General features: G+C 46.9%; 1 protein-coding gene across 2 annotated transcripts in view; it reads right to left on the reverse strand.

Annotated features, from left to right (window-relative positions):
- Positions 1-22,711, reverse strand: part of SLC12A5 (solute carrier family 12 member 5) — a 120,592-nt gene that overhangs the window by 43,891 nt on the left and 53,990 nt on the right. For both annotated transcript variants that reach the window (XM_083507358.1, XM_083507359.1), the window contains exon 2: positions 774-868. In XM_083507358.1, the coding sequence (XP_083363484.1) occupies positions 774-868 (95 nt within the window). The remainder of the gene's footprint in view (positions 1-773; positions 869-22,711) is intronic.

Below are 22,711 nucleotides of genomic sequence, written 5' to 3' on the forward strand. Positions count from 1 at the left end.
GCCACAGTCGTCCTTGTCTCACAGTTTGTATGTCAAAATAAAAAAATTCCTTCCTGTAGCACCTTAAAGATCAACTAAGTTAGTTCTTGGTATGAGCTTTCATGTGCATGCACACTTCTTCAGATACACTGAAACAGAAGTTGCCAGATCCTTCTATATAGTGAGAAGGTGGGGAGGGGTATTACTCAGAAGGGTGGTGGGAATGGGTGATTGGCAGATAGCTGAGATGAGCCTGTTGACGACTCTTAACGACTGTAATAGGTCTGTAATAGGTCTTACAGGAAAAGGCAAGGGGTGAGAAGGTGAGAAATGGCTTAGTCATGTATAATGAGATAAGAATCCAATGTCTCTGTTCAGACCAGGTCTCTCCGTTGTTTTAAGTTTGGTAATGAGTTGCAATTCAGCAGCTTCTCTTTCCAGTCTATATGTCTGTATTCTCTTTCCAGTCTATATGTCTATATTCCAGTTTGTATGTCAATTTCGCCAGTTCCGCATAGTCCCTCGGTTTTTCTTGCCACTGTTCTTTTGTCGGGATTTCCTCATTCTTCCATCCTTGTGCTATCAAGACTCTTGCCCCCATTGTCCCGTACATAAATAAGTTCTTTCATTTCCTTGGCAGGCCTTTCCCTACAATCCCGAACAAGAATGCTTCTGATTTAACTCTGCGTTTCCCATCTTGAGTCTGCCTACATGCAAGACTCCTGCTCCCCCCGCCAGCTGTGGCTCCTCCATCCCAAATCTTCCCTTCCCGATTCAGGACGCGCCCAGCTCACCTCAAACAAGGCCATGTTTTTCCCGTCATATTCCTTCCCCTTCTCCAGGTCTGTGCTGTTGATGAAAGGGCTGCTCTCCTTGGGGTTCCCATCGCCTGAAGGGGGAGAGAGAGAGATGCATCAGCGCCAGAGGCACGTAGCCATTTCCCTGCCCTTCCCAGCCACCCACGTTGCACAGGATTTGCCCCCTGCCCTTGGCACCCAAATTGCCCCCTGCCCTTGCCTGCTGGAAGCCCATCTTCACGGTCCACCTGCTGTAAAGCTCAAGGTTCTCCGTCCGCAGAGCTCGGACACGAACGGAGCAGGGAGCACTGCCAGCTCTCTGTGGCCTCCCACCAGCAGCACACACAGGCTGGGTTTCCCCTGAGTCGGAAGGGACCCCAAAGGTCCTCTAGTCCAGCCCCTGCAATGCAGGAATCTCAGCTAGAGAATCCTTGGCAGGGGGCCACTTAGGAGAGGCCATGTATCCAGTGAGCTTCATGGCCAAACAGGGATGTGAACCCAGGTCCTCCAGGTCCTAGTCCAACACTCTCACCACTAGGCCACACTGCCTCTTAATTTCACTTACAGGCCCTGTTTTCCAGGGACAGCCCCGGATTTACAGAAGCCATCCCAGTTTCTGATCTGATCCTGGAACGTCCTGCTTTTCCTTAGGCATAGCTGTCAACGTTTCCCTTTTTTAAGGGAAATTCCCTTATTCCGAATAGGATTCCTCGCAAGAAAAGGGAAAAGTTGACAGCTATGTCCTTAGGACATCTCTATTTTCATTGGAGACGGGTGTGGAGTTATGTGACCCCCAAGCCAAGTAGATAAGTGACTATACAACCTTCAAAAGACATCTGAAGGCAGCCCTGTATAGGGAATTTTTTTTTAAAAAAAGTTCAATGTTTTATTATGTTTTTATATATGTTGGAAGCCCCCCAGATGGACAACATACTAATGATAATTTTTTAATCAAAATGTAAACAACAATAAACCATAAAATTATATTTTATTTTTCAAAATAAATCCTCCAGTAAGATGGAAAACAATGATTATTTGGGTATGCTTCCACTTTATTTATCCCCGCCTCCCTTGAGGCCCTCAGCACATGTTTGTTTTGCTTAAGGTTCATCCAGCCCTGATTCAGCCATAAAAAGTGGGTTTCCCCAGGGTGACACTGGGGGTGTGAATGAGCCCTCATCGTGGCAGAGCATGAGCGGAAAAGGAAGAGGAAAAGCCTTTGCACTCAGAGGAGACCTTCCTTTCTGAAGGCCAGGAGTTTGGCTCCTCTAGCTTTCCAGGCCAGAAGGTGGACGTGTATTTTTGGGCTGCTGGGAGCTGCTTGGCAGAAGCAGAAGAGGGAGGGAGAATCCAGAAGGTTTGGCCTTCTCAGCCAAGTTCTGGGTCAAGATTTTTGAGCAGAGCAAGTGCCGCAGAATGAGAAGGAAGATCTCTCCTTCAAGGGCTGGGACACGGAGACCCTCCCTTCTCATTGAAGAGTCTTGCAGATTTATTCATCTCATTGTGCAACAGAACTTGTTTCATTATCCTGTTTAACCTGAATTAACTTTTTGTGTGATCAATAATAATATAATTTTTATAATAATTTCTTATTTATACCCCACCCATCAGAAACAATGGGTTCGACCTTCGCTTTCCTTCCTGGAGCAAACCCAAGGCTCAGATCCGACACTCCCGTTCCACTCATGTAGTCAACTTCCACTTGAGTAATGGAAGCTCCCTTTCCTGCCCCCTGCAGACCCCCCGACGTGTGGGGAGAGGGAGAAAACCCCACTGCACAGCTGGGGTGCTGCCTGAGCACCACTGAAGACAATCCTAAGTGCAGCTCTTCCTCTTTCCCCTGAAGCTAAACGGGCCAGCATCTGGGTCTGGTCAACGTCTGGACGGGAGACGACTGCCTGGGAACCCCACTGTACTTCCACGCTGTGAACTGCCCTGTGGTCTTTGGGTGAAGGGCAGTATACAAGTTTGATAAATAAAATCAAAATAATAAAGTAATAGGCAAATCAATAAATTGAGGCAAAATTGAGGGTAGGGCTCCTCCACGTTCCCACTTGCCCTGTGCTTAGAGATCATGGGCGTTGGGGGGGGGTCTTCTGCTTGATAATGAAATGATGGTGATGGTGATGATGATTTATACCCCGCCCACCTGGCTGGGTTTCCCCAACCAAGCATGGCTCCAAGCAGTCGTGTCCCCCCCATCCACTCCTTTCACAGGGAAAACTTGCTCTCTAGCTCTCAATTGGAGCAAACATCAGTCCAGAGAAAACCCAAATTGCTGTTTGCTCCAACTGAGTGTTAAAGAGCGGTTTTCCCTGGGGGACAGCAGTGGGGCAAGAGGAAGGGTGGGGGAACTCTTAGTTCCATGATGGGGGAAATGGGACGTAAATGGAAAACGACTCATCCTGAGGTTGGGAGACTCTGGGGAACTGGAGAAGAGAAGAACAGAAGACAAGAACAGAGTCCTGCTGGATCAGCCCCAGAGGCCCTTCTAGTCTGGCACCCTCACAGCAGCCGCCCAGAGACGCATTATAGGAAAGCCGCAAGCAGAACCTCCGTGCAAGAACTCTCCCTCTCCCATCTTGCAGCGACTGGGATTCAGAAGCATTGCTGCTTGGAGCTGAGCCACGGAGAGTCCTCTCTGCCATGAATCTTTAGCTCCTTTTTAAAAGCTATTTAGGTTGGGGGCCAACACTGTCTGCTGTGGGAGAGAGTTCCACAGTTCAACCACATCCTAATCTTCCAATGTTCAGCTTTTCTGGATGCCCACAAGTCCTGGTGTTCAGAGAGGGAGAAAATGTTCCCCTCTCCTCTCCCTCCATGCAATGGAAAATTCTTTAAACTTTTATCATGAGGGGGGGAGAGAAGAGCTTTCTCTGTATAATTGGGAGGTGGTGCTTTGCAAGTGTGGTGTGTGAGACAAAACCAGTCCCTTTGCATGAATGGAGGAGCTCAGAACTTCACTATTTGCCTCAGTTTCTCAACCTTCCTTTCTTCCTGAAGAAAATGGGTTTAAATAAAGAGGAGGAGAGAAGCTCAAAAGGGGTGTCAGTCAGAGGACCTCGGGCCTGGCAGAAAATACCAGCATATACCCCACTAGGATACAAACCACTCAATGAACCTGCAGAAATTGGAATGAGGCATCAGGCATAAGCCTGCATTTTATTAATGTTTGATCAGGACTTGTATATTAAAGAGGGCTTAGATTTTCAAAAGTAGATTTTCAAATGTTTCAATGCCAGGCAGAGAAAACCTTGGCCATTCTCCTAAGACAAGGGGCCCCTTTTGATTGATAGCAGAAAGCAATTCTCAAAGTCGTAAAAGCTGAAATTACAGACTAAAAGCAGGACATTGACCCTACATGTTACAGAAGATAAAAAAAACAGAGATAAACATAATTAGGAATGGGCAAATAGTAAAATGATACCATGGGCCTCTCTTAAACCTTGAGCTGTATTTTCTAAGGCCAGAGGCAAATGGGAGAAAAAAAGCATCTAGCTGGGAAGTCTTTTTAAAGCATCTAGCTGGGAAGTCTTTTTAAAGCTGTTTCTTCCTTAAACAGATAATGGGAAAAGCAGCTTGCTGAAGGGGAGGAGGCTTCTTCTGAAACTGTTTTAAACTGAGTCCTTTTCTTTCTTTCTCTCTCTACTTTAAAAAGGCCTTATTCCTTTTAAAAGGTTACCTATGATAATGTATGAAATATATTAGCTTAAATATATTGGCTTAAATGTAATTATGCAAAGGATTTAACAAATGCTAGAAAAGTTGTATTTATCTTGAAATTAAGTCAGCCACCAGTCCAGCCTCTTGCCAGACAAGAAGACGCCATCAAATGCTGTCCTGATATATTAGCTGCCAGACATTTGTTTAGAAACCTTCAAATGAAGGATATCTTTCAATGTTGATGTGAAACTCAAGATCCTTGACATATGTTTAAGATAAAAATTTAAGATTAACCATTTGTTTTAGAAGGCAATAGGGCAGGGAGGGCAAGAGGTGAGCTGGTAATTAAGATTCCTTGTTGAGACACATGTAAGATATATTACTACTTATTTGTCATTTATAGATGTAACAATATATAGCTGTTTGTGTTCCTTATAAGGACAGAAGGATATGGGTGTATCTTTTTGTGATTGGTTATAGCAATCAGCCAATAGGAAATCCAACTAGGCTGATTGGACAGAGGCAGCCACAGGAGGAGCAAAGGGGGCTGGATTAAGGGAATATAAGGGCTGGCCATAATGGCAGGAGCCAGGCCAGAGCTTGGTAACCATATACCACTGTGCCTCTCATTTATTTGTCTGACAAATAAATAATTATTTTAAATTCTCTATTGCTGCGTTGAATATTTCATTCCAGCTAAGCGTTAACCACAAGCAGGGTGCTACATTTTATGGTGCCCTGTGACTCGGATAAGTGGTCTGCTGGAACGCAGCCCCTTCGCTCTACTGAGCAGGGTACAAGAGAGAGGATCTCTAAACTGCTTACCCAAGCGCGCACTGGTAAATTTTTCCAGGGGGAACGCAGAAGTCTCGTCTGTCTGATACCCTGCTCACTGGCGGCGACGGACCGGGGGGAAACGGAACCAACCAGGGGTAAGTGCACTAAGGGGTTTTGGCCCTCCAATTAACTGGGAGGAAGAGAAGTCTTGATCAAACTTCTGCGTCTCAGTAAGTGGGAACTGAGTACGCTAGGTGGTTGGGTACATCAGATGGTGGTCTGGTGGGGGAAAAGGGGAAGTTGGGAGGTAGTGTGTGGTGAAGTATCCAGCGCATTGTATGTGTGAGAAAGTACAGAGCAATCTGTAGCTGACCTGAGTGTGGAGTGGGTAGTACTTCGGTTCCCAGTGAGGCGACTCCATCTGGGCAAGAAACCCCACGAAGCGTGTGTGTGAGTGACTGAGTGGATACTTCACAGGGCCATACAATGGGAGTTGGGGGTTCAAAAGGGGAAAATACACCTCTTGAATGTATGTTAAATAATTTTAAGAAAGCCTTCTCAGGGGCATATGGAGTCAAAATGACGCCAGAGCGCCTGAGAACGTTATGTGAATTAGAGTGGCCGAAGCAAAATACTGAATGGCCATCTCAAGGAACCTTTGATATAAATTTAGTAAGCAAACTTTGGTCCAACATCGCCAAAGAAATTGGAGGGTGCCCAGAACAATTTTCATATATAGATTCCTGGCTGAGCACATTAAATAAAAATCCTCCATGGATAAGGGAATGCAAAGTCCAACGATGCAAATTATTGGCTGTAAAAGCCGAAGCTAGGAAAGGAATTTTGCCAAATAAACTCAAACCCATTTTTGAGGGACCAGAGGAAGAGCTGCTTCCACCTCCACCCTATGCTCCACATCGAAGGGAGCCTAATCCAAACCCTCCACCAGTTGTAACCCCAAGGCAAGAAAGTGGAATGAATAATGGGGCTGGAGTCACAGAACTTGATTCCTTGATAGATTATGATAAATATCTTCAGGAGGCATTGGAGGCCTATAATAAAGCCCAAGCAGAAGTGGTTATTCCATCTGTGAGTCCCAGTAGAACTCCATCTACAGTCTCTTTTAGTGAAACAACTGATTGCCTACCCCAAACTCCTGTACATCCAAGTCCTAGAGAATTATTACAGAAGTTACAGGGAGACCTTAATCGGTCAGCAAGCAATACAGCCAGGCGTATACAGCTGCTAAAAGAACGCCTTGGGACAAATACCATCCCCTATGATTTAAGGCCCCTAGAGCAAAGCGAAGAGAAAGATCACGTAGTAGCCCCTCTCAGAAGAGTATTTGATGCACTTGAGGAGCCTGTGCTGGTTAACGGGCTACCTGGACCAAGGCCACCTCGAACTTCGACCCTGCAATATATTCCATTCACGACTACAGATCTGATGAATTGGAAAACACACACCCCATCTTTCGCAGAAAAACCTCAGGCTATGATGGACTTGGTGACTTCAATAATAAATACTCATAGTCCTACTTGGACAGATTGCCGCCAGCTCCTGAATACTCTGTTCACCACTGAGGAAAGGAGAGACATAATTGAAAAGGCACAGATATATTTGCGTGAGCAGGCCAGAGTGGGAAATATTTTTAATATTGACCGTCATCTCCAAGACAACTTTCCCTTGGAAGATCCTAATTGGGATCCAAACAATGTAATTCACCTGGCCAGACTTACCACCTACCGCCAGACGCTTGTGCAAGGTATCCGCAGGGCATGCCAGAAGCCCACTAATATGTCTAAAGTCTCAGAAGTAGAACAGAAACCAAATGAGAGTCCAGGAGACTTTTTAGAGAGGCTGCAAGAAGCCTATCGTATATGGACTCCTTTTGACCCTGAAGCCCCTGAAAACAGCAGAATGATTACTGCTACATTTGTGGCCCAGTGCGCTTCTGACATTCGTAAGAAAATTCAGAAATCAGAAGGATGGGAAGGGATGCTGATGAGCCAAATTATGGCCATTGCACGCCGAGTTTATCGGAATAGGGATGAGGCTGAGAAACAAGAGAAGAAGAAGTGGCAGAAGGAAAAGATGGTAATGCTAGCCACAGCAGTGAAGCAAGACTACCGCCCCTTAAATGGAGGAAGAGGGCGGGGAAGGAATCCACCACTGGGAAGGAATCAATGCAAATTGCAAGAAGGAGGGTCATTGGAAGCGGGAATGTCCTGAACCCCTGAGGTTGGAAGAAGTACGCCCAGGCCCAGGCCCAGGCCCAGGCCCAGGCTCCGGCCCAAGAAACCAGGGACGGGGACGGGGAATGATCCGAGATGGAAGATATCAGAGACCTGGACAAGGACGGAGTAGGGACAATGTCATTGGACTGGCAGAGGAGGATTTTACCCAAGACTAGGAAAGACCGGACTCCATAAAGTTAGGCTTCCAGGAGCCCACGGTCACGATTCAATTAGGAAGCCATTTAATAGACTTTATGATTGATACTGGGGCTGAATACTCAGTACTCCCAGAACTATTGCAGAAAAAGGCATCCAAAAGTGTAGTCATTAAAAGTGCCACTGGTCAGTCAGCTAAGAGGTCTTTCCTCCAACCTTTGGAATGCCAGATTGGGGGACATCGTTTAACCCATCAGTTTTTGTATATACCTGAGTGTCCAATACCTCTCTTAGGTAGAGATATGCTGTCCAAATTGCAGGCCCAAATCACCTTCACTCCTCGAGGTCCAGAAATGAAATTGCCATCAAAGGCAGCAGGAATAATTTCCCTCTCAGTACCTAAGGAACAATCATGGCGCCTAATGTCAGCCCTGCAAGTCCAACCCACATTGGATACAGAGTTAAACAAGCTCCTCCGAACTCTACAGGTGCCACCAGGAGTATGGGCCGAAAATAGCCCACCAGGAATGGCCAAGAATATAGCTCCAATTGTAGTAACCTTAAAACCTATGGCTACCCCTGTATCTGTAAAGCAATATCCTTTACCCCGGCGAGCAGCAGAGGGCATCCAGAAACATTTGGACCGCCTATTAAAATATGGTCTGCTTAAGCCCTGCCAATCAGAGTGGAACACACCCCTTTTGCCTGTTCGAAAACCTGGGACAGATGAATACAGGCCAGTGCAGGACTTGAGGCTCGTAAACCAGGCTATCGAGACCTTGCACCCAAATGTACCAAACCCATACACCCTGCTGAGTTTGATCCCACCAGAAGCAACATTTTTTACTGTATTGGACTTGAAAGATGCATTCTTCTGTTGCCGGCTGGCACCACAGAGCCAACCTATATTTGCCTTCCAGTGGGAAGACCCTTTAACAGGAACAAAAGGCCAGCTAACTTGGACGAGATTGCCCCAGGGATTCAAAAATTCCCCAACTTTATTTGGCACTGCCTTGGCGAAGGATCTAACAAGTTACCCCTCAATACCTGGAGAAAAGGTGGTTCTGCAATATGTAGATGACCTTATACTAGCAGCAAAGGATTTTGATACCTGTAAAGAAGGTACAGAGGAACTGCTCCACTTGCTCTGGCAAGCTGGCTACCGAGTTTCCCAGAAAAAGGCACAGTTATGTTTAGAAAAGGTCAAATATTTGGGCTTTGACATCTCACACCAACAACGAGCATTGAGGCCAGAGAGGAAAGAAGCTATTTGCCTTATCAAGGAACCTACCACAAGGAAACAACTCAGAGGATTCCTGGGAACAGCAGGGTTTTGTAGACTATGGATACCTGATTTCAGCAGTCTGGCCAAGCCCTTACATGAAAGCACTCGAGGTGCAGAAAAGGACCCATTCGTATGGGGACCTGAGCAGCAACAAGCCTTTTTAGTTATCAAACAACGACTTATGGAGGCCCCAGCCCTTGGACTGCCTAATTCGGAAAAACCCTTTCAGCTGTATGTACATGAACAGAATGGGATTGCAGCGGCAGTCCTGACCCAGAGATTAGGAAGTTGGAACCGTCCAGTAGCTTATTTGTCAAAACAATTGGACTCAGTAGCAAAAGGATGGCCTCCATGCCTAAGGGCAGTAGCGGCCACTGCAAGCCTTGTCAAAGAAGCTGATAAATTTACCTTCGGCCAGACAATGTATGTGAATGTACCTCATGCTGTTCTGACACTCATGGAATATAAGGGTAGTTATTGGCTAACGAACCCAAGGATGGCTAGGTACCAAGGCCTATTGTGTGAAAATCCCAGGATTCATCTACGAGTAGTGAATATGCTCAATCCAGCGACTTTGCTGCCCCTACCAGAGGTAGATGATGAAGAATCACATGATTGTCTCCAAATAATGGATGAAGTTTATTCCAGTAGACCCGATCTGAAAGATGTACCATTGAAAAATCCAGATGTTGTATATTATACTGATGGTAGCAGTTACCTGCATGAAGGTGCCAGACGAGCAGGATATGCTGTGGTCACCAATGAGGAAGTTGTGGAAGCTGAAGCTTTGCCTGCTGGCACCTCGGCACAAAAAGCTGAACTTATAGGTTTAACTAGAGCTCTGCAATTGGCAGCCGGATGTAAGGCAAACATCTATACTGATTCTAAATATGCCTTCTTAACCCTGCATGCACATGGTGCTCTATGGAAAGAAAGAGGTCTAATAGGAGCCCACGGGAAGGCCTTGAAATATGGACCTGAAGTAGAAATCCTGTTAGAAGCAGTATGGGCTCCAGAACAGATTGCTGTAATGCACTGCAAAGGTCATGGACGAGGAAGGGATCCAATAACCAGAGGAAATCATGCTGCTGACAAAGCAGCTCGAGAGGCAGCCCAAAAGCCTGTGGGAGGATTTATAGCAGCCCTCATACCAGAGGTAGCTCCAGAAGAAGTTAAACCTCACTATACCCCAGAAGAGAGGAAGTGGGCTGAACAGGAAGGAGCAGTTGTGAAGGACGGTTGGATGATCCTGCCAGACAATAGGATTTATGTACCTCATCATCTAGCAGGCACAATTGTAAGAAATTATCATGAATCTACTCACCTTGGTGGTACTGCAACCAGAGAGAGTCTCAGTCGGAAGTTGTATATTATTAACCTATCACAATTAGCAACTTGCATTTCACAGAAATGTGTTCTTTGTGCTAAAAACAATCCCAGGCAGGGACCGGTACAACCCCCTGGAATCCAACATGTGGGATATGTCCCCATGGAAAGCCTAATTGTGGACTTCACAGAGCTGGTCCCTTCTAAGGGATTCAAGTATCTCCTTGTGTTTGTAGACACTCTTACCGGATGGGTTGAAGCTTTTCCCACCCGAACTGAAAAGGCACGAGAGGTAACTAAGAGACTCCTCACTGAATTGATCCCGAGGTTTGGATTACCTAGATGCATTGGAAGTGACAATGGGCCAGCGTTCATTGATCAAGTAGTACAAGAAGTATGTCGAGTCTTACAAGTGAAATGGAGACTGCATGCAGCCTATAGGCCTCAGAGTTCAGGGAAAACTGAAAGAATGAATCGGACTCTGAAAACCCAATTGGCAAAATTAACCCAGGAAACGGGATTGGGATGGGTAGATGTGTTACCCATAACACTGTTTCGTGTTCGGTGTGCACCCACAAAAAGACTTAAGTTGTCACCTTTTGAGCTCCTGTATGGGAGACCGCCCTCCTTTGTTCAGGATATTCCAGCTGATCTTAAACAAATAGGAGACCATGTGACACAGGGACAAGTGCAATCTCTCTCCCGTGTTTTTGTTTCTCTTAACAGGTGGGTCCTCGAGCGCACGCCGTGCAGCATTGCCGAGCCGATTCATCAGTTCCAGGCTGGCGATAGCGTATGGGTGAAAGAGTGGAAACGTGATCCACTTGCACCTAAGTGGCGTGGACCTTACACCGTCTTGCTCTCTACTCCAACAGCGGTGAAGGTAGCTGAGGTGACCCCCTGGATTCATCACTCTCGTTTGAAGAAGTCCGAAGGCAGTTGGACGTGCAAAGGTGACCCCTCTAATCCTCTTAAACTGACTCTCTCCAAAAACCCCTGTATCTAGCCCTACCGGGAACGGGCTAGGTCACGGGCAACATTAGACGACCGGCCTGCTGCAGCCACAACCTGGAAGCTGGCTGACCTGCGCACGCCTGAAGCTTGAGGAGCATCTGAACCAGCGATTGTGAAAGGAAAGATTCTCTTATACAATTAATTGACTGCCCACCCCCTTGTGGAACAATTATCAGAGATATTACTCATTGGGGATCCTCGGGATATATGTTTTGGTCTTGGTGGTTCCCCATTTCTGTCACTGGGGGAATTATATTGGGACTAATATTTATTTGCTATCACTATAAGGTAATCTTTTGTGGAAGGAATGCATATGCTAGACATCAACATGATTCTATTATTAATCCTGATCCCTTGGGAAGGGGAAGGGTCCTTGAATCTGGCCAAATTGACTAAATATGGATTCCACCATGACCACAATATGTGGGTAGGTTTAGCTGAAATGGTAGCCAATGTTGCAAATAGGACCAATTGCCTTGTTTGCTCTCTCGGGCCAGATGATTCAGAGGGAGGTATGCCCTTATTACCGATACCATTAGATGCCATTGGTATGGTAAGCGAAATACCACACCAGACAGAAGTACAGAATTTTCCCGGATGGAACTCAACTAAACCATTACGAGTTATACCTGTACAAGGGGAATTCTGTGTACATAAATCATCAGATGCAGCTGATTCTACCATGATAGGCTCTTCTCATTGTCACTATACTTGGGATAATATTAAGAATACCTGGGCACACGATACTACCTATCGAACTCGGGATGCCTTGCCCTGTGCACCTCCTTTTATTCATGCATGGAAAGTGGTATGGAACATAACTGTGACAGAAAAAGGCAATCTAACATACTGCACTGTGAACTCTCTACCTCTTTTGCTATTTCGCCTTCTGTACTCCACGTACCAAAGACCTCAGACACGATGGTTGTGGTGGATATGTGGAGAATGGGCATACAAGAAACTCCCCTCCAAATGGAGTGGGACTTGTTTCCTGGGATGGGTATTACCACCAATGTGGATTATGCCTACTAATTTGCCCAAGCGTACACGAAGAAACGCTGATATTTCTCATATAGCAGGAGGAAGTACCCAAAGTTGGAGCGGTACTGATGATTGGCCACCAGAGCGCATTATAGCCTATTATGATCCTGCCTCCTGGAATCCTGGTGAGCTCATACAAGGGGCACGGGATCCTATTTATAATCTAAACAGAATAATTCGATTGCAAGCAGTAGTGGAACTTGTAACCAATGCAACGGCCCGGAGTTTGAGACTTATTGCACAACAGTTGGATGAAAGTAGAGCCGCCATTTTGCAGCTGAAAATGGGAATGGATTATGTACTTGCCAAGCAGGGAGGCCTATGTGGAGTCTTGAACTTGACAGGGAATGCCTGTTGCTTTAACATTTCAGATAATGGTGAGGCAATCCGTGTGTTGGCCACAAAAATGGAGAATATAGCACATGTCCCAGTACAAACATGGGAAGGATGGGATATGGGATGGCTCACCAATTGGTTACCTAATGTCACAGGACTCAAAGGGATACTATTGTCTTGCTTGTTTTTCTTGACAGTAGTGGTAATGGTTTTATGTATGATGCCATGTATCATTTCATGTTTTAGAAGTACAATTAGCAAGATGGTTTCAAATGAAACTCTACCTCATATCATGGCCCTATACAGAGCTTTACCTCAGGAATATGATGAAGGTCAAGCTATCAAGGACACTTGGGACGAAGGTCCTTGAGCTTGAAAGGGGGGAATGAGGCATCAGGCATAAGCCTGCATTTTATTAATGTTTGATCAGGACTTGTATATTAAAGAGGGCTTAGATTTTCAAAAGTAGATTTTCAAATGTTTCAATGCCAGGCAGAGAAAACCTTGGCCATTCTCCTAAGACAAGGGGCCCCTTTTGATTGATAGCAGAAAGCAATTCTCAAAGTCGTAAAAGCTGAAATTACAGACTAAAAGCAGGACATTGACCCTACATGTTACAGAAGATAAAAAAAACAGAGATAAACATAATTAGGAATGGGCAAATAGTAAAATGATACCATGGGCCTCTCTTAAACCTTGAGCTGTATTTTCTAAGGCCAGAGGCAAATGGGAGAAAAAAAGCATCTAGCTGGGAAGTCTTTTTAAAGCATCTAGCTGGGAAGTCTTTTTAAAGCTGTTTCTTCCTTAAACAGATAATGGGAAAAGCAGCTTGCTGAAGGGGAGGAGGCTTCTTCTGAAACTGTTTTAAACTGAGTCCTTTTCTTTCTTTCTCTCTCTACTTTAAAAAGGCCTTATTCCTTTTAAAAGGTTACCTATGATAATGTATGAAATATATTAGCTTAAATATATTGGCTTAAATGTAATTATGCAAAGGATTTAACAAATGCTAGAAAAGTTGTATTTATCTTGAAATTAAGTCAGCCACCAGTCCAGCCTCTTGCCAGACAAGAAGACGCCATCAAATGCTGTCCTGATATATTAGCTGCCAGACATTTGTTTAGAAACCTTCAAATGAAGGATATCTTTCAATGTTGATGTGAAACTCAAGATCCTTGACATATGTTTAAGATAAAAATTTAAGATTAACCATTTGTTTTAGAAGGCAATAGGGCAGGGAGGGCAAGAGGTGAGCTGGTAATTAAGATTCCTTGTTGAGACACATGTAAGATATATTACTACTTATTTGTCATTTATAGATGTAACAATATATAGCTGTTTGTGTTCCTTATAAGGACAGAAGGATATGGGTGTATCTTTTTGTGATTGGTTATAGCAATCAGCCAATAGGAAATCCAACTAGGCTGATTGGACAGAGGCAGCCACAGGAGGAGCAAAGGGGGCTGGATTAAGGGAATATAAGGGCTGGCCATAATGGCAGGAGCCAGGCCAGAGCTTGGTAACCATATACCACTGTGCCTCTCATTTATTTGTCTGACAAATAAATAATTATTTTAAATTCTCTATTGCTGCGTTGAATATTTCATTCCAGCTAAGCGTTAACCACAAGCAGGGTGCTACAGGAACACATGGAGTTAAGTGAGATCCTCACTGCTCAGAGTCTGGGGGCTTTGCAGCTGCCTCCTTGGGGGCCCTGATCCCCAGGTACTTCCCTCCTGATTGGAAGAAATGTCCCCCCTCCGACAAGCAGTGAGCTGCCAGAGTCATTTGCCACAAGGCCAGGGCATGATCTTGCAATTAAATGGGGTCACTTGTCCTTTCATCGTTCTGTGCCTTGTTGACGGAGGAGACTGCCTGGTTCTCCGTTTCTCCTTGCAAGGACACTGGCCTGGCTGAGGGAGCTCCGGGGCTGGCCTGATAAATAGCTCTGACAGTCCCCCCCTCCTGGGAACGGCAGCTCATTGTTCTCTTGTCCTGGGGCTCAAGACTCTTCCCAGGGTAACAGCCAGCAACTGCCTGTGCCATTATTCACAGCAGCCATCCAGCCTCTCTCCTGCTGCCCTCTCAGCAAAGGAGTAAACTTTCCGGTGAGGACCACTGCTTAAAGGGGGGGGGGGCATTCACAGACCTGCCTTTCCGCCACCCGTCAATTTGGCTTCATTCATTGCCTTGGCCAGGAGCATCTCTGGGCAACTGAATCTGACACAAGAACAGCCTGTCTTCTGGATGAGACCAAAGACCTGCAGAGTCCAGCTTCCCACTTCAGATCATCTAATCAAACCTCAGTACAGCCCAGTGCAGGATAGAAGCATAGCACCTGCGACAGGTGGGCCACCTGGTCTCTGCTGAAATACTACAAGCTGAACAGCAGCAAAAAACCCTAATGCTATTCTAGGCTGCAAAAAACAGAAGTCGAGTGTCCAGATCAAGGGAAGACATAGTCCCGCTCTGTTCTTCCTTGGACAGACCACACCTGGAGTTCTGTGTCCAGTTCTGGGCAGCACAGTTTAAGAAGGATGTTGACAAGCTGGAAGGTGTGCAGAGGAGGGTGTGGAAACTAAGCCTTAGGGGGGCGCTAGAAGGAGCTGGGGGTGTTTAGCCTGGAAAAGAGGAGACTGAGAGGAGATATGATCAGCCTTCTTCAAATATCTTAAGGGACTCGAAGCAATGGCTTGAAGTTACAAGAAAGGAGATTCCAACTGAACATCAGGAAGAGCCGTTATGGAGGCTTGAGTTGAGATTCCTGCACTGCAGAGGGCAGGACTAGATGACCCTCGGGGTCCCTTCCAGCTCTGCAATTCTATGATTCTATGAACTGGGCCCAGGAACAAATTGGCAGCCAGTGCCATTGGGCCAGGATCCATGCAAAATGCTCAAACCTTCTTTCCCCAGTGAGCAACACAGACACTGAATTCTGCACCAGCTGAAGTTTCCGAACCGTCTTCAGAGGCAGCCCTGCGTGATCTAACCAGAGCGCAGACGACATGCCTGAGTCCTCCTGTCCCTGCCTGGCCAAGGGGGTCTCTCCCCCACCCTGCCCCCAGCCGCTCCCTGACTGTCCTTTCCTCCTCCAGGTCCTGATCCTGCTGCCTTCCCTTTCCCAGCTCAGGGTTCCATTCTTGGTGACCCTGAGGCAAGCAGGGCTGTCCAGAGGCTTCTGGCTGCAGCCACACCAGAGATGCCTTCATGCCAGGTTGACAAAGGGTATTTGCAGTCCCTTTCTGAAAATGCTCGTCCTATTAGCCTGTGGGTAGGCAAATTAAGGCCTGTGGGCTGGATCCCGCCCAATCGCCTTCTCAATCTGGCCTGCAGACAGTCTGGGAATCAGCATGTTTTTACATGAGTAGAATGTGTCCTTTTATTAAAAATGCATCTCTGGGTTATTTGTAGGGCATAGGAATATGATCATTTATTTTTTTCAAAATATAGTCCGGCCCCCCACAAGGTCTGAGGGACAGTGGACCGGCCCCCTGCTGAAAAAGTTTGCTGACCCCTGTATTAGCCTTTCCCCCCACCACACAGTGATCTGGTGGATTCACTGATCCTTTCCCCCTGAACGAAGATCTGTTTCCTAGATAAGCCGCTGTCCATTGCAGCCCCCTTTTCTTCTTCTTCTTTTTAACACTTCATTAACATTCATTTCCAGCATCATCTTATTCCTTGTAATCTGCTTTGGCCTTTCATGCTCAGGGAAAACATGACCTCATTTCATTTCATTTCAGGGTTTCTGGAGGGAGGGGCTGAAATTGAGCCTCCCATTCAAGCGATCCGGACACAGCGGAGGCAAATCATTAAGAAAAAGAAACGTTGGCTGCTCAGTTCTACTTAAAAGAACCACTCCTTCAACCGCAATTTCTCAAAATCCAACTAATTGGAATTTGGGGCATTTGAGATAAAAAAAGAAAAGAAGAATGGATATAGTTGCTAAGCGCTACCACGGTGCGTGTTAAATTTAGATTCAAGAATATCCAGACACAAGCTGTGATCCTGCGCACACTTACTATGGGTCTCCCTCCCACGGGAGGCAGTGAGGATTAGATAAATTCACGGAGGAAGAAAGGGCTATCTCACTTTTAGAAGACAGCCCCGTTTAGGGAAAAAATTTTAATGTCTAATGTTTTACAATTTTCTATGTGCTGTAAGCTGCCCAGAGAGGCTGGGGAATAAATAATGTTGTTGTTGTTGTTGCTATAGCAGGGGGGGGGCAGAGGCCCATGGCCCCGGGTGCACGATTTTGAGGTGGCCTGAACCAGGAACCCCCAAACAGGGATCCCCATCCTGCCCTACCTGCCTCTAGGGGTCTCTGGGCCCCGGAGCCCAACCTGCCCCACTGCTGCACCCCCAACCCCCTCGCTGAAGGGCCACCTGGCCAGTGCCCGCTGGCTCCTCGCTCAGATGGTGAGCTGGCACAGATGAGGGCAGGCAGGCAGAATCCCCAACCCACAGGAGCTCTCGCAAGCCCCCCTTCCCAGCCTGTTCACACTCCTGTCTACACTGGCTTGGTCATTGTCCACAGAGCGGAAGAGGGCAGGATCCCCAAGGAAGTGCCCCATGGGGAGCTGGCTACAGGGATCAGGCCCATTGGCAGACCAACTCTGTGTTAAAAAGATGTCTGTAAAGTACAGATGGTACTTAACACCAGTGAAGTTAGCAAAAATGTATCAGACTCATGATAATAAATGCTGGAAATGTAAGGAAAAAGAAGGAACCTTTTACCACATGTGGTGGACATGCCCCAAGGTAAAAGACTTCTGGGAAAGGATTTATAATGAATTGAAAAAAGTGAATTGAAAAACACATTTATTAAGAAACCAGAAGCCTTTTTACTTGGTATAGTGGGGGGTGAAATCCCCCAAAAGGATGGTACTTTTTTTCTGTATGCCACAACAGCTGTGAGAATATTGCTAGTGAAGAATTGGAAGAAACAAGATTTACCAACTATCGAAGAATGGCAGATGAAGATGATGGACTATATGGAACTTGCCAAGCTGACCAAGAGACTCCGAGACCAGAGAGAAGAGAGGGTGGAAGAAGACTGGAAGAAGTTTAAGGAATATTTGAAAAAATATGTTAATATTTAAATTCTAGTATAGCTTTGGAAGTGGATATAGGCTGTAGGGTTAGAAGTAGAAGATAGTGTATTTTAAAATAGTATTATTTGTAAGTGATAAAATGTGAAGATTTTTATGGTAAAAGTAAGTGTGATAAAAAAATGGTTAGAAATTATGTTATATGTAAACTGTTAAAGATGAGGTAAAATGAAAATCAGATAGGGGGGACTTGGGGAAGCCCACCTAACAATGTTTTAAAAAAATAAGGATAAGACAAGAATTTGTTTGTGTTGTTTGTTTTTCTGTTTGTGTGGTAAAGGTAAAGGGACCCCTGACCAATAGGTCCAGTCATGGCTGACTCTGGGGTTGCGGCGCTCATCTCGCTTTATTGGCTGAGGGAGCCGGCGTACAGCTTCCAGGTCATGTGGCCAGCATGACTAAGCCACTTCTGGCGAACCAGAGCAGCACACGAAAATGCCGTTTACCTTCCCGCTGGAGCGGTATCTATTTATCTACTTGCACTTGACGTGCTTTCGAACTGCTAGGTTGGCAGGAGCAGGGACCGAGGAATGGGAGCTCACCCCGTCGCGGGGATTCAAACTGCCAACCTTCTGATCGGCAAGTCCTAAGCTCTGTGGTTTAACCCACAGCGCCACCCGTGTCCCTTGTGTTGTTTAGTGGTGTTATAAAATGTATTTTTAAAAAAATTGGGGGGTGGAAGATGTCTGTAAAGAGGACATGAAGATCGATCCTTCATGCCAGGTGGGAATTCCTTGCCTGGTGGGGGCCCAGTTCCACCCCCCTCCAGGTCTCCCTCTGGCCAGCTCTCTTTAGTTGTGATTCCTGCATTGTAGGGGGTTGGACTAGATGACCTTGGGGATCATGTCCAGCTCTACAGTTCTGTGATTCTAGATTTCACCAACCATTCTCCTGCCCGCATAATCGAGCTGCAACAACTGAAATTGATCCCACCCCCTGTAACTGGATGGTCCCCTCGGGATCTCCCACAAGCCTGAACCACCTGCAGCGTCAGTTCAGCAGAGGCCCCCGCGACTCCCCCTCAAAGTCATTTCTGCAGTTCCATTATGTGGGAGAGCTCTGGAATGAGGGGGGGCGGCAGTTAAGGGTATTGGAAGAGAGACGGAAATGGAGTCAGCATCCACGGTCCCTTTGGACCAAAGATATATAACATTAAAACACTGAATACTCTGCCCGGATATAGCCAGAGGCCAATATTAGAAGAGGAATACGACTGTATTCTGACTAGTAAGAAACGGAGGAAACTGGGGTTGGCTCAGAGGAATCGGCCTCTGTTCACGGACACAAGAGCCAGATTTATGGACCGCCTCAGTCAGCTACAGTTTAGGGACTCAGGTGAGTACAATTCTTTAAACTAGATTTTACATAATGGGTGAAAAAGTTAATAGAAGTATTGCAAGATATATGCTTTCGGTTGTCATATTTTTGTACAAGTGCATATCCAAACAGGATACTGTATTATTTATGTTTCCCTTGTCCTTAGTGTTACAGAATTATAGAATTGCAGAGCCTGAAGGGACCCAAAGTGTCACCCAGTCTAAGCCCCTGCAATGCAGGAAGGAATAACACACGTCTTAGAATAACACACACCTGTCTTAGGGTAACACAGGGCAGGGGTGCTCTGAAACTTGACAGAGCATGTCCTAATCCGGCCTTGATGTGCATGGATGGACCTGGAGCTAGATTATTTCTTAAAACTACTTGGTTCACTTCTCTGACCGGCAGTCGCCAAATATTTCGCATTACAAGATGTGAAGGAAAAGAAACTATTAGAATTACCTTTCTTCCCATCAACAAGAGGTAAAGGTAAAGGGAACCCTGACCATTAGGTCCAGTTGCGGACGACTCTGGGGTTGCGGCGATCATCTCGCTTTATTGGCCAAGGGAACCGGCGTACAGCTTCCAGGTCATGTGGCCAGCAGGACTAAGCCGCTTCTGGGGAACCAGAGCAGCGCACGGAAACGCCATTTACCTTCCCGCCAGAGCAGTACCTATTTATCTACTTGCACTTTGACGTGCTTTTGAACTGCTAGGTTGGCAGAAGCAGGGACCGAGCAACGGGAGCTCACCCCGTCGTGGGGATTCAAACCGCTGACCTTTTGATCAGCAAGTCCTAGGCTTTGTGGTTTAACCCACAGCACCACCCGCGACCCTATATCAACAAAGGGTAGGTTCTATTTATTAAATCGTAAGTCATCTCACACTGAAAAGAACATGTCCCCTTTCTTCAAAATGCTTTATTTTTCAAGGTTTTGCAGCTGGTGAATGTACACAACTATAATTAGATGACTAGTCAAGAAGGCAGAGAAGGAAAGCCAGGCCACCCTTAGCCAAGGTTGGGGTCCTCTAAACACTGAGCTAGGAGGGTCACACTCTGCACTCAGGGGCACCGACCCATCAGAACCAGAGCCTGCTGGATCAGGCCAGTGGCCCGCCCGGTTCAGCATCTCCTCTTCTCACAGTGCTCACCAAGATGCCTGCAGTAAACCCGCCAGCAGGATCCGGGCACAAGAGCAACGGGGATCCAGAAGCATGGCTGCCTCTGACTGTGGAGGCAAAGCAGAGCCAACCTGGTAATAATAATAGTGACAACAACAACAATAAATTTTATTATACCCCGCCCTCCCCAGCCAAGACTGGGCTCAGGGCGGCTAACACCCGATATAAAAACAATTGATTAAAATACAACTTAAGAACAAGATTAAAATACAACATTCAGATGCAGCCTCATTTCAGTAGGAACTCAAATCAAAAACTTTTTTTGGGATGAAAATGTCAAATCTTCACCAAGGCCAACTATCCAGACTGGTCCTACGAGGGCCAGAAAAAAGCCAGGGAAGTTCCCAAATAGGAGTTCCATCACAGAAGGAGAAAGGAAAAAGGAAAGAGGGGAAGGGGATCAAGTTGATTCCAAAAGGCCAGGCGAAACAGCTCTGTCTTACAGGCCCTGCGGGAAGAAATCAGATCCCGCAGGGCCCTGGTCTCATGAGGCAGAGCGTTCCACCAGGCGGAGCCAGTGTTGAGAAGGCCCTAGCCCTGGTTGAGGCTAATCTGACTTCCTTAGGGCCCAGGACCACTAGAGTGCTGCTATTTATGGACCTTAAGGTCCTCTGCGGGGCACACCAGGTTAGAAGCCCTCGCTAGCCCTCGCCTCCTCCATGAATTTGTCCAATCTTCTTTTAAAGCCATCCGGGCTGGCAGCCATCTCTGCCTCCTGGGGCAGCGAGTTCCAGCGATTAACTATGCGCTGCATTAAAAAGTGCTTTTCCCCCTGTCTTTTACTTCTGTGTGAATATGCATAGGCTTGTGCTGCCAGCAAGTTTCATCACATGACGACTTTGCCTCTGAATTAAGCGTGCTCCTCGCCCTCTGCTTGCCAAATGCCTTTTGCTTTGGGAGCCTTTTGCCCCTGCCCAAGTCCCGGGGAACACGACAAGCATCTCTCGCAGAGTGGAAAATGCACCTCGCTTATGAAATTTTGATGCGGAAGTTCTCCTCTGCTCACCATGCATGAGCACACGCAACCCCCCCCCCCGCACCAGTCTAAAAATGCAACATCCAGAGCCCCGGGGGGGGGGCGAGGGGGGAGGCCCAAGTGTAGATAACAAGCCAGCCAGCAGGATCCTTGTCCGCACGATGCTTTGCACAGAGCTCTGAGCCCTGTCATGTTCGCTCCCCCCCCCCGCACCCGCCTGAACATGCAAGCACCCTGGGCCCCCCAGGGGGATCGGAAGAGCACAATATATAACCAGAGCTGCGCAGAGAAACCCAGCCAGAGAGAGAGGGAGTTGAGGAACCAGCCAGCCAGATGTTAATGGGCAAACATCTGAAAAGCAGATTGCGGAGCCAAGGGCAACCAGTTCCAACCTCCCCCCTCCCCTGGTCGCTTGTGGCAGATGCAGGGAGGGAGGCTCCTGGGACCCCACAACCCCAAGAAGCCAGTGGCGGGGGGAGGGAGACTCCCCTGGGGGGCAGTCCAGGGGGACGTCGTCACTCCAGGGCCTCTGCCATCGCCAGGCTTGTCTTCACTGCACAGCCAGAAGAGCTGGAGCTTAGCCAATCACTTGCAGTGGGGCAGCAGTGGGGAGGCAGCCTGTGGCCAAGGGCAGGGGACTCCCAAGGGAGCAGAGGGCCAGGCCCTGACCGTCTCCCGAAGGATGTGGGGAGGGGGACTGAGGGCAGGGAGCTGGTGGGCGAGAGGGTTGGGGAACCAAGAGCACATCAAGAACAGCATCCTGCCCTCACAGGGGCCAACCAGATGCCCCTTGTGGGAGGAGAGCTGCAAGCAGAATCCGAGCCCAAGAGCCCCTCTCCCTCCTGGGGTTCCCAGCAACTGGGATCCGGAAGCATCCCTACGGGACTGCCTCTCCTGGTCTGCCCCACGGAGGAACTTAAGGTCAACAAATGACAACACTTTGGGGGTCCCAAGTCACAAGGTGGTTAGACTGGTCTCAACTAGGGCCTTTTCAGCGCTGGCCCCGACTTGGTGGGACGCTCTGTCACAAGAGACCAGGGCCCTGTGGGACTTGACATCTTTCCGCAGGGCCTGCAAGACAGAGCTGTTCCGCCTGGCCTTTGGTTTGGACTCAGACTGACCCTTATGTTTCCCTCCCCTTATGGTTGACTTTTAAAATGTTAGCTGCCCTGAGCCTGGCTCTGGCCGGGGAGGGCGGGGTATAAATAATAATAATGATAATGATAATGATAATAATAATAATAATAATAATAATAATAATAATAATAATAATTATTGCTGCCTCTGACTATGAAGGCAGAGCAGAGCCATTGTAGCCATCCATAGCCCTCTTCTCCTCCATGAGTAATAAGAATTATTATTATTATTATTATTATTATTATTATTATTATCTGATCCAATACAGAAAGTCAGAATAACTTTAAAAGAAACAACTATCAAATAAAGCAATATTCAGTAATCCATTAGAATCCAATAGCCATCCTCTTTCAAAGTCATCCAAGTTGGTGGCCATCCCT

The sequence above is a fragment of the Podarcis liolepis genome (genome assembly GCF_965112155.1).
Source record: "Podarcis liolepis genome assembly, chromosome: 6".
In the NCBI taxonomy this organism is placed as follows: Eukaryota; Metazoa; Chordata; class Lepidosauria; order Squamata; family Lacertidae; genus Podarcis; species Podarcis liolepis.